Below are 15,970 nucleotides of genomic sequence, written 5' to 3'. Positions count from 1 at the left end.
AAATGCACGTCAGTATACACTTGGGTATGGACATCTGTAGGGTGGACACCACCAAGACTGAACCCTAATAAAGGATGGTCTCCGGGTGGTAATGATGTGCCAATACAGGCTCACAAGCTGCAACAAGGCACCACTACAGTGGGCAGTGCTATCAAGGAAGGAGATTGTTTCTGTACAGGGCACAGGTAGATGGCAAACCCCATGACCACCGCTATTGACTGTGCACCCAATCCCTCTAAAACTAGAGCACTATGCTAGGCTATATCCCTGTATTCAGAGAACTGACATCATTATGCTAGGTTATACTCTGACTGACATGTAACTGACATGAGAACTGACATGTAAGATCACGAGTTCAAGTCTAGCCTAGGCTATACACAAAGCCCATGTGTGTATGTAGTGGATTTTAAAAAAGTATTCGCTAGACATGGTAGTTGCATGTTTTTAATCCCAGCATTCAAGAGGCAGAGGCAAGGGTAACTCTGCGTTTGAGACCAGCCTTGTCTACAAAGCAAGTTTCAGGACAGCCAGCGTTATATAAAGAAACTGTGTGGTTATTTTTAAAAAATTAAATAAATAAATAAATAACATTTTTAAAAAGGCCATGCTTCTAGAACAATCTATTTTTTCTAAAATATTCATTCTAATAAATAATTTCATTAAAGTCATACTTTGTTTGCTTTTGCTTTTTTGTGTTTTGAGATAGTTTCTCTGTGTGGCCCTGGCTGTCTTAGAACTCACTCTGTAGACCAGACTGGCCTTGAACTCAGAGATCTGCCTGCCTCTGCCTGGAGGGCTGGGATCAAAGCCATGAAAGATGTAAAGCCATCTCTCCAGTACACCTTTTTCTCTCGCTCCTTTATGTTTAAGAAATATTAAAGTATCTCCATTATCCCCACTTCTGCTTCATAAAAATTTATTTTAAAAAAAATGAAGGTCATGAGCACCTGAGGAAAGAACTGTCAGTCAAGCTCTGGTGGCCACACACGTGCACTCACACACACGTGCACTCACTAACAAGCACGTACAATGCACACATCCACACGCAGACATGGAGATAGGCAGACACACACACACACACCAGGCCTACAGCGCTCCATAACTCCAGTTCTAGAGCTCTGCTGCCCTCTTTGTCCTCCACAAGCACCAGGCACTGTACATGGAACACGGATATATATGCAGGCAAACACGCATATACATGAAATTCTAAATTAGCATTCTAGCTGTTCATAAAATTAACCAATTCAGGAAGAAAAATGTTAATTTATCTAATACTAAATTCAAATTTTATAAACACAATGTCTTTAAGGGAGAAAAGAAAGAAAAGTTTAAAACTAAATTGCTCAGTAAAAATGGCCACAGCCAGGCCTCTGTGGTTAAGCGCTCTTGCGGTTCTTCCAGAAGAGACTGAGTTCAAGCCCAGCTCCGACATGGGTGGCTCACAGATCCTGTAACTCAAGATCCAGTGAGTCTGGTGCCTTCTACTGGGCACCTGCACACACGTAACATACACATACACAGAGACAGACAGACAGACCTCTCTTTCAAACACCTGTACCTTTGATAAGCCGATACCACTGTTTGCAGACCAGAGCTGCAGTTTTGTGCTCCTGGTATGGTGACAGGAAGGACAGAATATACTCCAAAACCTCTTCTGGCAGCTCGGACATGGACCTATTATGTCTGGTCTCCTCCACCTCCAACACTGGGTGGGGATCCTCATCTTGTTCCATTGTCCCTTCCAGTGCAGTCTCTTCTTGGTCCACGGCCATGAAACTGTCATCTTCACTGTCCGAGGAGCTGGCCATGACACACGCTTGAAGCTCTGAGGGTAAGAGGCAACCATCAATGTACAGCTCCCAGAAGCACCCGAGCCCTGAGCAGCTCACAGCCTCCCTCCTACAGCATGAACTCGCTCCAGCTTTCCCAGACTAACTGGATCCATATTAATCCGATAGGTAGAGTTCAAATGGCAAGCCCATCAATCCTCCCTCCGCCTAGAATGGCACACAAGTCCCAATATAACCCTAAAACCCAAAGCTGGGCTAGGAAAGGCGGCTCAGGAGTGAGGAACACTTGCTCTTCTAAATGGCCCAGGTCTGGTTCCAAGCGCCGCAGTCCCTCACAATAGCCTGCACTGTTTCCAGGGGACCTAGCACCATCTTCTGACCTCTACGGGAACTGCACATGTGTGGTAGGTAAACACTAAAACACATTAAATATAAAAAACAAAAGCAGCCAACTGGGCATGGTAGCACAGAACTCTAACTCTTTAATTCTAGCACACGGGAGGCAGAGGCAGATGGATCTCTGTGACTTTTAGAGCAGCCTAAAATCTACATCATGAGTTCTAGGCCAACCAAAATACACACAGTGAAACTGTCTCAAGCAAGCAAAAACAACCTGGGAAACCTGTTCTTTCATAATGCCTTTAACTCAGATCTGACGAATACCCAGGGCAGGGAACACAGTCAATGATTCAAAGCCTCCCACTGACAAGGAAAAACAAACTCGGGGCCCTAGAAAAGAACAGAAGAACGCTGGAAGGTATGAGTTAAGAAAAAGCAGCTTTGAGACAGGTAAAGTAGTCCGGGCAGTGGTGGTGCACGCCTTTAAACCCAGCACTTGAGAGGCAGAGGCAGGCGGATTTCTGAGTTCAAGGCCAGCCTGGTCTACAGAGTAAGTTCCAGGGCCTGAGATGCTAGCACTTGGGTGGCTGAAGCAGAAGGTGGAGGCTATATACTATATACTATATACTATATACTATAACACACACATTTTACTCATCAGTTTGAGATGATATATGGTGCCATAGTTCAACTGTAGAGTGCTTACCCTTACATAGGACAATTCAATTAGAGAATAACTTTTCTGAGAACAGCCTTAGCTGGCTACACTGCTAACCATAAAATAATATGGACAACAGAAAACATGATAAATCTAGGCAATGAAAACAAACAAACAAACCCAAATGCCTAACAACAGAACCAATGACATGAACTGTCATTCGTAAGGGAAACCCATGAAGTCAGGAAGGACAGGCATGTGCCCCATGTCTCTCAGAAGAAACACTCAGCACAGAGGGCAGAGTGCATTCTGCAGATAATTTACACCAGAGCAAAGCTAATTCATGCCACTGTAAGTGAGGACAGGGATTAATATACAAAGTTCCAAAGAGCTAGTAAATCTGTTTCCTAATGGGGAACTAGTGTTCAGTCAGTGGAAAAGCCATTGGCTGAGTACTCATGTACTCGCAAGAGTTGACCAAAATATGTTCTTGTCAATAATTATTTCTAATGGAGATTATAGATTACTTAAATTTCCTTCTGTGCTAAACTCTAGTCCCAGAAGTCTCTAGAAAGAAAATTCTGTATCACACACAAAGGCAAATAAATCATTTGCACGTGCAAAGCCTAGGTAAAAACAGTAAAACTAAGGAATTGCCATTTATGTAAGAACAGGTACGGTGGTATCCACCTTTAGTCCCGGCGCTTGAGAGGTAAAGAGGCAGGAAGATCTCTGTGAGTTGGAGGCCAGCCAGGCTACTCAGTGAGACTGCTCAAAAGGAGAAGTATGTTCCAGTAGACTCTGAAAGGAGAAGGCGCTAAGCAGAATTAGGACTTTAAAGGTTTAGTGGGGAGTAGAGATTCTCTAAGGGATGTCAGAGCAGACAAGAGACATCAGATCAGGGTGCCAGGCTGTCATGTCCCTCTCACAGAGCTTTCTGGGACAGCCAGTTAGAAAGATCTGCTGAAGGATGGACAGGATGAAGCTCCTGTATCACTATTTGACTAGCACACAACTGGGGATCACTCTGAGAGGACTCGGCTGCAAAGCTCTGGCAGACTTGGAAGGGGCAAACAACTCAGCTAGATTCTTCACAAGGAATGCAGCTTTCTATTTTTTTAAATAGTCTCTCTTTGAGGGGGGGCAGGAGGTGTACTGGCTGGTTTTGTGTGTCAACTTGACACAGGCTGGAATTATCACAGAGAAAGGAGCTTCAGTTGGGGAAGTGCTTCCATGAGATCCAGCTGCGGGGCATTTTCTCAGATCAGGGGGCAGGGCCCCTTGTGGGTAGTACCATCCCTGGACTGGTAGTCCTGGGTTCTATAAGAGAGAAAGCCAGTAAGTAAAAAACCCCCATAGCCTCTGCATCAGCTCCTGCTTCCTGACCTGCTTGAGTTCCAGTTCTGACTTCCTTTAGTGTTGTGTGGAAGTGTAAGCTGGATAAACCCTTTTCTCCCCAACTTGCTTCTTGATCATGTTGTTTGTGTAGGAATAGAAACCCTGACTAACAGGGGCGTTGGCTTTTTTTTTTCTAAAATGTATGTATGTATGCATGTACATATGTATGTATGTATTTAATGTGTATGAGTACACTGATTACTGATGATTGTGAGCCATGGTTGCTGGGATTTGAACTCAGGACCTCCAGAAGAGCAGTCAGTGCTCTTAACCGCTGAGCCATCTCTCCAGCCCCGGGGGTTGGCTTTTTTGAGACAGGGTTTCTCTATGGGACAGCCTTGGCTGTCCCAAAACTCATTATGTAGATGTTGACCAGGTTGGCCTCAGAGCTCCACCTGCCTCTGCCTCCCAAGGGCACCATGCCCAACCCAAGTTCTTTAAACACAGTGTAAGGAACATTAGGCTTAGCTGGTGTTGTTGTTGTTTTTAAATGTCTATGTATGTTTTGCCTGCTGTATTTATAAGTAGCACTTGCATGCTTGGTGCCCACAGAGGTCAGAAAAAGGCACTGGATCCCTGGGACTGTAGTGACAGACAGCTGGAACTTGTCTGTGGGTTCTGGGAATTGAACCTGAGTCCTGTGCATGAGCAACAAGTGCTCTTAACCACTATAAGCCACTCGCCAGCCTCAGGATGTTAGTTTCATATTTTCAAAAGTCTTTAATTATGGAGCTACGCATTTCTGTGTGTAGCTAAGGGTATGGCAGGTGAGTGCAGAGGCCTCAGGTCCCATGCTTCCGAGGGCACACTGGCTAGCTCGCCCTGGACACGGGTGTGGTAGAGGCCTTTCCCTGACAACTGTATGTTCGCAGCAATTCACACAGCCTCCTTTTCTCCCCCACAATCAGGTCCTCAGAGCTCCTGAGGACATGGAGACAATCTGAGGCTCTCAAGGTTTGGGAGTTTGTTCTGCTTTGTTTTTCATTTTGTTTGGTTGGCTTAAAGCATTTCCCACATAAGCACATCAACTCCAGGAGGGAGGCTTTCCTGAAGCTGTGTAAGACAAGTCCTCATCCTCACCCTGCCAGACCTCTTCATTCCCCAAAGAGATGGGTCTTCTGGGAAAACTCAAGTCAATAGAACCAGACTGTGAAGACAGGCTGTGGCTGGGCCTCTCTGCCTATCCTGGATGTTGTGGGCATCCGGATGAGCACCAGGTCTCCACACATGTCCTCAGAGCATCTCTATGGCAACCTCACCTCAGAGCAGAAACTAAGTCAAAATCCAGCAGATTCGCCTCAAAGCTACTGAATGCCAAGGGAGACTGCTGGCCAAGACTAAAAGCTCTTATTTTTCTCTGAATTCCTAAGTTTTGGGGTTTTTATTTGTTTGTTTTTTAAAGAGGGGAGCAGAAAGAGTGGGTGCTTGCTTGCTTGCCAGGAGGACACTCACTAGCATTTGTGAGATCCAGCTTCAGCGAGACACTCTTTCAAAATGGCAGTTGAAGGGAAGGTGAGATGCAGTGGACAGAAGACACTTCACCCCAAACTTGATCACCTCAGTTCAGTCCCAGAACCCACAGGGTGGCGGGGAAAAGCCAGTTCCCACAAGTTTCTCCCCTGCCTCCACACATGTGTAAAGAACATACACACACACACGCCTGTAATCCCAGCACTCTGGGAGGCAGAGGCAGGCGGATTTCTGAGTTCGAGGCCAGCCTGGTCTACAGAGTGAGTTCCAGGACAGCCAGGGCTACACAGAGAAACCCTGTCTCAAAAAAAAAAAAAAAAAAAAAAAAAAAAAAAAAAAAAAAAAAGAACATACACACATATAGACAGACAGAGAGACAAAACAGAAATTCAGTTGATTTCACTTAAATAAAATGCTGGTGAAGATTTAGAACAGAATCTAGCTTGCTCTTCAGAATTTCAAAAGATTTTTATCATAATCATACAGATGCTGTTGTAAGGTCAGAACGTTCCCACCTCAGAAAAGACAACACAGCTCCTGAAAATACAAACACTGCTGGACAAGAAATCTATACACAATCATAACAGATTATACTAAGCCTTAAAAATATATACTGCTGGCCAGGCAGTGGGGGCACACGCCTTTAATCCCAGCACTCTGGGAGGCATAGGCAGGCGGATTTCTGAGTCTGAGGCCAGCCTCGTCTATAGAGTGAGTTCCAGGACAGCCGGGCTATACAGAGAAACCCTGTCTCAAAAAACCAACCCCCCCCCCAAAAAAAAGAATATATACTGCCACCAGCAGCAGCATCTTTGTACCAGGTCAAATGAAAAGTTACAGAAACTGGAAAACTTTAGAAGAAACTATTTTACTCTATTTTATGCAGACAACAAGTTCACGTACATGGACTGAAACACTGTGTTCAGGGCCCGTGAGATGCTAACAGCGCTTGCCATACAAACCAGACAGCCCGAGTTTCTTCTCCGAGTGCCACCGTGGGAGGTGAAAGCCAACTCTCAAAAGTTGCCCCTGATATCCTCTGTGGTGGGCATATATGGAAACACACACACAAATTAAATTGCTGCAATTATTAGAATACTACGTTTGGATCTCACAGAAGGTACAAAAAGAGAATGTTTCCAATAAGAGCTAATAACATAGCCAGGTGATGGTGGCTCACACCCTTAATCTCAGCACTCAGGAGGCAGGCGGATATTTTGTGAGTTCTAGGCCAGCCTGATCTACAGATGAAGTTCCAGGACAACTAGGGCTACACAGAAAAACCATGTCTCAAACAAAACAAAACCAAAACAAAAGCTAGTAACACACAAGTTAGCAGCAGTACGGGGCAGTGTGTGGTAAATCACGCGAGAGACTGGCTTGAACAGCCCCGGCCGGGAGTCCGGCCGGAAAGGAGGAGCTCACCCACTGTGGTAAGAAGCTGGAGGACCCCACTCTGCTGACCAGGTAGGATTTCAGAGCGCCAAAAGGGAAGGTGGGGGTGGGAGGGTTTTAAACTACTATTTTAAACTGGTAATCTGCCAATTAGAAAAAATGCACTAGAGAAAAGGGTAAAATTCACTTGGCCCTCAAACAGATGTTTTGACCACACGCATGATACTAAAATATCTTATCTATAGTAACAGAAGCTCATAATTGGGAGACTCCTCTCCTGGCAGTCAAAGATTTAACCAAAAAAAAAAAAAAAAAAAGTCTGCAAATAGAATGCTTTGGACTTAATACGGCTGTGCAGTTGCTATTAGCAAACTGAGTTGCTCTGATACAGATATCACCGGATGGCTTCTATAAAGCATCCCATATTTAATAACAGATGTAGTAGGAACATGTTTTTCAGTGGCTAATATGTCTGTTACCCAATTAGGATTCCCTTTAATAAAACAGGAAATAAAGTGTGCCCTCACGTCACCCATCAGCTCTCTCTCTCTCTCTCTCTCTCTCTCTCTCTCTCTCTCTTGTTTGTTTGGAGACAGACTTGGACTCTCTGTGCAGCTTAGACAATCCTCCAACTTGTGATCCTCTTGCCCCAGACTCCAGGGCGCTACAATGTCAAGTAAAGTGGCACAAGGGTCAAATCATACTTAAAATAAAATACATATATGTTATGTGAATGGATATTTTCTCTACAAGGTATGTCTATGTAGCACGTATGTGCCTGGTGTCCCGTTTGTGCCTGGTGCCTGTGGAGGTCAGAAGAGAGATCCCTTGGAACTGGAGTTACAGACTGTGTGAGCTGCCATGTGGGTGTTAAGAACAGAACCTGGATCCTATGGAAGAGCAGCCACTGCTCTTAACCACAGAGCTATCTCTTCTAGTCTCAAATCACACCATTCTTTACAATGGTTAATACTCAATACAAGTACCTTAGAACTTACAAGGGGCTGTGGAAACAGGCCAGCCAAGGCCACCCACTTTCCTTGTCTGTATGTAGTAGGCAAAGGATTTGCTACCACTAAGTTGGTTAAGGAAAGGGCACTGGATTCAACAGTGATGATACTCTGTGTTCCAAACCATGCATTCTAGATTCAACTCTCTGTGCTTTGTAGAAAAATCACAATTAAACTATAATGCTTACACTTCTATTTTTGAGAACTATATTCGTCTCCCTCATGAAGTGCTGGGGCTTGAACTGGAGACCTGGCACATGCTACAAAACCACCACTAAGTAAGCCACATCTTCAGCCAAAACTGGGGACACTGGCTCTCTCCACAAGGCCTCACATAGCCTAAGTCAGTCTCGAACCCATGATCCTCTGGACATAGCCTCCAGAGGGCTGTGGTTACAGGCTCATTTCCCCACACCTACAAGCCAAATTTAAGTTTGGTTTTAAATCTCCTACTGATGATGGAGGTGCACACGGAGGTCAGAGGACGGCACTGCTTCCACAGCTATGAAGGCTGAGCTCAGCCTGCCAGGCTCATGCAGCAAACACCTTTACCCAAGCAGCCAGCCCATCACTGACCTGAATTTCTGTATCTAAGAACACATGGTACAAAATCTGACGTAACTATAACTTTAAACAGAAGGCTTTGGTTGTAAAAATACAGTACAAATCAAAAGGGAAGTTGGAACAATGCCTGTTTTTCTTTTGTTCTTTTTCAGACTTGGTCTCTATTCACTCCGGGCTAGCCTTGAACTTGTAACCGCCTGGCCTCAGCTTCCTGACTGCCTACACCACAATGTCCAGCTCTTACTGCATTATTCAGGCCTAGATCATTAACAAAATTTAACTAACACTGTATTTTACTTTTATCTAATAAATTCCAACTGTGATTATATCAATGAAACTTTCCTACAGTCAAATCAGAGTTTCATAAACTTACTCCGCAGAGCTTGGTATTTTTTCTATCAGATTCTCACATAGTAGTTTAGTGCCTCTGGAGAAGAGGAATGCACTCCCCTCCCTGCCCCCCCCCCCCCCCAGTGTGCCTCACCCAGTACAGCTCACTCACCCACAGCAGACCTGTGTCCATCAAGGCCCATCCTCACAAACTAATTCCCTGTGCTCTACACAATGGTTCCACAGCGAAACACTTCCTAGAGCTGTATCTGTGCCCCTATCCAAGTGATTTCTGCTACAGCACAGGCAGAAGGAACACAAAGGGCAGAAAAACCTCAGAACTACTGCATTTGGCAACATTTATCTTTAAGTATGTAAACAAGGGGGTTTGACTGAGCAAGGTAATTTGCAGGCATCCCACTGAAAACAGTCATATACACACAGCACACACGCAGGCATGGCTTCACGTACCTTCTTTGTAACAATAAAAACCTGCAAAACTGAGGTGGCCTCAGCAGGGCCCCACGGCTTTGGGTGTCCTCGCCTAGAACATACTACAGCAGCTCAGCTGGTCTCAACTACCTCTTCCACTCCACACATAAGGTAAACTAACACCAGGCGGACAGACGGAAGGACAGACGGGGGAGGGAGACAGCAGTGGGCTGCAGACATCTCAACCATTTCTTCCACAAGGAACTTCAGCTCTGCAAACACTGAATAGTGATGAAACTTTAACCTCTGCTAATCTCCAATGGGAGTCACCAGGAAGCCTGCTCGCTTGTAAAACACCCCCCCCCTGCTCTCTAACACTCTAATGGGTATTTATCAATACCGATATTCTGCTTTCTTGTAGGGTTGTGGAGCACACAGCACACCCACAGAAAGTACTCTATCAGGGGGTGTGCTCCCCGGCCTCTATTTTAAGGCCATTTTGTTGTTTTATGTGTATGAGTTTTTTGCCTGCATGTAACTACGTGTGCATGTGTACCTGGTGCCTACTGAGATGAGAAGAGAGCATCAGATCCCCTGGAACTGGAGTTACAAATGGCTGTGAGCTGCCATGTGAGTGCTGGGAACAAAACCCAGGTCCTCTGCAAGAGCAGCCAGTGCTCTAAACTGCCGAGCCACCTCTCCAGGCCCAGTGTTTTGTTTTGTAAGGCAGGAACTTAATATGTAACTGAGGTTGGCCACAAATTTACATTGATCTGCATGTCTCTGCCTCACCAGTGCTGGGATTAGTAGCATGTACTACCATGCTTGGCTGTGAATAAAGTCCTTATTGATGAAGTCAATGGTAATGACTAGTAAAGTACAACCTTGAAATGCTGAATGCTAAGGATTCCTGTGTGAGTGTGATAATTGTGAAATATATAATTGGCCTTTCTTCTGTTTCCTAGCATACAACTTCTAAAGCAGAAGAATTTCCAAAGTAGCATCTTTCTGTACTAATGAGTTAGTTAGCTGATAACTGGCAGCCCTGGGAGTTTCAGAACTGGGACTGATCACAGGAAAGATTAAGGCATGATTAAAAAGTCAGACGTTTAGGCCAACCCTCTAATTGGTAACTTGATCACCAATAGCCAATGATTTAATCAGTCAAACTCAAAAAGGCACTAGGCACAGTGTACAAGTCTGTAACCCCCAGCTCTTAGGAGGCTGAGGCAGGGGGATCAGGAACTCAAAGTCACGCTTGTCTATAATAGAGCATTTAAGACCAGATTGGGCTACATAATATTCTGCCTAAAAAACACAGGAAAAAAAATAAGAACTCTGGGTCTGGGGAGATTGCAGACTACTGCATAGGTAGAGGTGCCTGGAGGTGGTGCCCTGAGGGACATGGAGGCTGTGTGTCCCTTCTCACATGACTCACTGTAGGCATCCCCACTTACCCACAGCCTGTGGTGTGTGTGCCTGTGTGGCTTGTGCACGCGGCCAGCAGCAGGCTTCTCTAGCCTTCTCACTCCCACTCTGTCCTGCCTCATCTCTTCAAGGTAGGGTTGCTTACTGACCCTGGAGCTAGAGTTGTGAGTAGCCTGACATTCAGCCAACTTCAGCAACCCTCCTGTCAGGCCTGTGTGGGTCACAAAGAGCTTGCAGGTCTCCATGGTGCAGCCGTCACCTGGCACTCCAGTACCCCTGTGGTATCTTTTATAATATGGAAGTAAATGTGGTATATAGAACAAAGTAACACATGTAGTGTTTGTGGAGGTTCTGTGACCCGAAGAGGAAGTCTTGAAGACACCAGACTTTCTGCTGCCATCTGGAGTGGGGTCACTCTGACAGTGGTGAACCCTCAGTCTTGGTATTTGAAACCACCTCCAGGTAGTGTCAGAATTAAATGTATTACTAAACTAGAGCATACCTAATTGGTGTATTCTTATGCTTGTTCGGGGAGCGGAGAGGAGATGGACTCCTGTAATCTCAGCAGCATGAAAGCTGTGACCAGAGACCTTGAGTTCTAGGCCAGTCTGGAGGACATACAGTAAGTATTAAAGCCAGCCTGAGTTACTTGAGAAACACTAGCGAAACAAACAAAAAATGCAATTCTCAGACAGTATTTACCATGCTGTGCCCAGGGGTTTACCCACAGTGAGATCAGTGGCCTTTCCCCAGATTTCATTTCGGCCACTGAGCTCCTGCTCCTCAGATATTCTCCAACCTCTCTGGACATCTGGTCTCTGTTCTCAGTGACCACCCGTTTGTCTGAACTGTCCCTCTCTACTTGGGAGTGTGGTAGGATCCTGGGCTAATGGAGTTCTTCTAACCTCTGTCCTCTTAGTCAGGAGAGCCATCATCTTAGGGCTATGTGAACACTTGAGCAAGGCGGCCTACAAGAACAAAACCAATGCAGGCCTAACATACAGACAGCTTCTGCTTCTCCCCGCCTCTAGTTAGACTCTACCCACTGATCAGCTGCCTAATTAAACCCCACATCTCTTTCCTCGTTGCTATGGTTTCCAATGAAGCAGAGAGCAAGACAATATATAGCAAGAAAAACTAAGATGGAATACACACTGTCGGAATTTCGCTCTTAGAAAGCCTCAAGATCCAGGGTCTGGCCATGCTTTATCCCAGCATCTGGAGATAGGTGACTCTCTCTCTCTCTCTGCTCTATACAGTAACTTCCAAAACTGCTAGGGCTACGCAGAGAGACCCCATTTCAAACAAAACAAAACACAACCAACAAAAAGATACCATGTCCAGCCAGTGGCTCATGCAGTAATCCCAGGCCCAAGGGCTGCTTCAAGCTCAAGGCCATATGTATTATATACATAATGCATTCCAGCCCAGCTGAGACTGAGAGAATCTCAAAACCAAGCCAAAGGCATCATGTCCAGATACATGGCAGGTGCCATTAGACTGTCCCCAATGCTCTGTGTCACCCCATATTATAGTCCCCAGATGGGAAAGTAGGAATGACTCTAGTCAGCAATGCTGCAAGTGAGGCTTAAGGGTCAGCATTTAAAGGATGAGTAAGGTACACTCAGGTCCTTCTGTGCTGGCCAGTTTTTATGTCAACAACACAGTGGGGGTCACCTGACAGCCAAACCTGAGGACTGAGTTCTAACAGGACTCCCGGAACCTGTGGTGGCAGAAGAGAACCAACTCCCAAAGGCTGTAGAATGGCATCCCACACTTGCACTCTCAAAAACTGTAATACATTTTAGAAATAAATATTTGGACAAGGCAAATATGTGAAGATAAAATGAAACATACATATGAAAATGTCAAAATGAAATCCCAGCACTTTACATGCTGCCTAAAAACTTAAAAAAAGAAAAGCCGGGAGGTGGTGGCGCACACCTGTAATCCCAGCACTCTGGGAGGCAGAGGCAGGCGGATTTCTGAGCTCGAGGCCAGCCTGGTCTACAGAGTGAGTTCCAGGGCAGCCAGGACTATACAGAGAAACCATGTCTCGGGGAAAAAAAAAAATCCAAAAAACCAAGAAAACCAAAAAAAAAAAAAAAAAAAAAAGGAAGAAAGACAGACAGAGCACTTACCTATGCAAAGGGCCCTGGATTCCATCCTAGCACCTTAAGACAGACGAACAATCATAATAAATTCTTTAAAGAACCCACAACTAAGAATATGCTCTACTAAAAAGAAATACTATTAATTTTTTTCTTTTAAGACAAGGTTTCTCTGTGTAGCCCTGCCTGTCTCAGAACTCACTCTAGAGCAGAGAGAAGCCTCAGACTCAGATCCACGGCCTCTGCCTCCAGAAACTGGGCTTCCCAGTGCCAGCAGTGTCCAGCATACTCCTGATTTCACCGCTTCTCAGTTACTACTCTAGCTCGGTGTACAGACTCCAACATCACGCTGACACCTTCTCACCACACTGCCATGAGAGAAGGACGGCACCTAGCTGGGCCTTAAGGACTTAGCTGCCAGGCTTTTGTTGTGATTTTGTTGTTGTCTGTGAGGCCACTGACTCTCCATACTCCTGCCTCAGCCTCCCAAGTCTAGGGTTATAGATACATGACACATTTAGTCCTGGTACATCACTAAAGCTACAAACCATAAATCAAAGCTTGAAATGGAACAGGGTTTAGTTCAGAGGTTAAACACTTCCCTACCATATTGAAGGCCTGGAGTTCAATCCTAAGCAGCTAAGAAAATTAGAACAAAACCAGAAAACCCTTGCAACAGGAGAGACTCTAGATGAACAGAGTGCACCAGCGAGGGTTGTAGAAGCAAACCCGTGGGCAGGAGCTCCCCACGTGCTTTCTGTATCTTTGGGTTTTTTTTCAGGGCTGGGGAATCAGTCTTGGCCATACCATGCTAAGCAAGCTCCCTATCACTGAGTGATACAGCCCAGAACAGTGATCCTCCTGTTTCAGCCACTGAGTGCCCCGATCCATTCATGGGAAGCATTCTCAAATGACTCCATAAAACTAACTGGCCGGGCGGTGGTGGCGCATGCCTGTGATCCCAGCACTCTGGGAGGCAGAGGCAGGCGGATTTCTGAGTTTGAGGCCAGACTGGTCTACAGAGCGAGTTCCAGGATAGCCGGGGCTATACAGAAAAACCCCGTCTCAAAAAATACAAATCCAAAAAACCAAAAAAACAACAACAACAACAAAAAACCTAACTAACTGACTTGGCACATGGAGAAGATGTAGCACTGCTAGAACAGTGTTTGCTCTCGCCCTTCTCTCAGTTGTTCTAACACTGATCAGAAATGAGAGTTTCCCAGACACTCCTCCCCAACAGGATAAAAAGGGTGGGGGTAAGACGAGTTTCTCTGTGTAGCCCTGCCTGTCCTAGAACTCACTCTCTAGTCCAAGCTAACCTCCAACTCACAGCAATCCTTCTGCCTGTATTGTAAGCTACAATACAGAACAATAAAGTTTTACATAATACCTACATGTTTATCATTCTCTCCCTCCCCACACACACACTAAAAACACACCATCCCAAAGTACCACACACAATACTTCCACTTTCTGAAGCAAAACATAGAATAACATTGGGAAAAATGAAAAAATTTTTTTTACAAATTAAAAGTTAAAAAATGTAATACAAGAACATCCAGAATTCACGGTAAATTTGCCTTCTAATTATATAAATCAGTAAAGAAATGCAAATTTCAAGCAACAGGAATTCCACTGAGTCATAATTTCTAAGATTTGCACTGTCACAGGAACAATTTCAGAAATAACATGTACGATGCACTCAATTTTAGGTGACTTTAAAATGACTTATAAACAGGTCCTCTCCTTCACGTAACAAATGGTCACAATAGAGGGTAATGAGTGGCGGGTGTGTGGCTCTGCTGGTAGAGCGCTCGATGAATGTGCACTCACAGCCCACGCCGGGGTCCTCAGCACCCAGTAATGCAGGCTTGGTCACACAGACAAGCCTGTGATCCTAGCACCAGGGAGGTGGAGTCCATAGATCAGGAGTCCCAAGTCACCTTCTGTTACTCGGTGAGTTCAAGGCCTGTGAAAATACACAGCACCGGCACAGGGCACGCATCCGTAATCTCAAGCCTAGAGAGCGGAGGTAGGAATATAGGTAACACGTTCCAGGCCATCTTGGAGTCCACTAAACTTTTCTCAGAAAGAAAACAAAACCAGCAAACAAATGGGAGAGGAAAGAGGGTGGAGAGATGGCTCAGGGACTCGACACCTGAGTCGAATTCCCAGCATCCACATGGCTGCTTGAAACTTCTGTAACCCCAGTTTCACAGGATCCAGTGCTGCCTTCTGGCCTCCATGGGCACCAGGCTCACAAACATACAGGTAGCACAAATACACATACAGGCAAAGGACCCATACACACTAAAAAAAAAAAAAAATAGAGCACAAAACAGGGCTGGGCATGTAGCTCAGTGGCAAAGCATTGGCATAGTGTCTGCAAGGCCTGGGCTAGCTCCCTGGCACACTCCACCACCACCACCACCAAAGACACAATTAAAACACAATGCCTTGGGCTGGAGAGATGATGGCTCAGTGGTTAAGAGCACTGGCTGCTCTTCCAGAGGTCCTGAGTTCAAATCCCAGCAACCACATGGTGGCATCACATCTGTAATGAGATCTGACTCCCTCTTCTGGTGTGTCTGAAGACAGCTGTAATTGTACTCATACATAAAATAGATAAATAAATCTTTATAAAAAACAAGCCGAGTGGTGGTGGCACACACCTTTAATCCCAGCACTTGGGAGGCAGAGGCAGGCAGATGGATTTCTGAGTTCAAGTCCAGCCTGGTCTACAAAGTGAATTCCAGGACAGCCAGGGCTATACAGAGAAGCCCTGTCTCGGAAAAAACAAACAAACAAACAAACAAACAAACCCACAATGCTTCATGTGCTAGTTTGTCAAAAAAAAATTTTGTTAAAAAGAGTCACTCTGAAGTTGCCTCATTCAGAATCTGCGAAACTTTCACTGATGCGAATGCTTTAAAGGCTCTCCCAGGGCTGCTACATCTTTGACAATTCAGAAACTATAACTGGGGCATGCATGCTGGGTGGGAAGCATGATGACAGTGAATGAATAAAAGGGGAAAGAACTCA

At 45.3% G+C, this 15,970-nt stretch overlaps 1 protein-coding gene across 1 annotated transcript in view; it reads right to left on the bottom strand.

Annotated features, from left to right (window-relative positions):
* The window catches only part of Fbxo42 (F-box protein 42), a 61,069-nt gene that overhangs the window by 40,735 nt on the left and 4,364 nt on the right, over positions 1–15,970 (bottom strand). The window contains exon 2 of the mRNA XM_052177935.1: positions 1,559–1,825. Within this exon, the coding sequence (XP_052033895.1) occupies positions 1,559–1,808 (250 nt within the window). The 5' untranslated portion in view covers positions 1,809–1,825. The remainder of the gene's footprint in view (positions 1–1,558; positions 1,826–15,970) is intronic.

This window comes from Apodemus sylvaticus, chromosome 3 (genome assembly GCF_947179515.1).
Source record: "Apodemus sylvaticus chromosome 3, mApoSyl1.1, whole genome shotgun sequence".
Classification (NCBI taxonomy): Eukaryota; Metazoa; Chordata; class Mammalia; order Rodentia; family Muridae; genus Apodemus; species Apodemus sylvaticus.
Note: the sequence above shows the minus strand (reverse complement) of the source record. Positions and strands in the feature narration are given on the sequence as shown.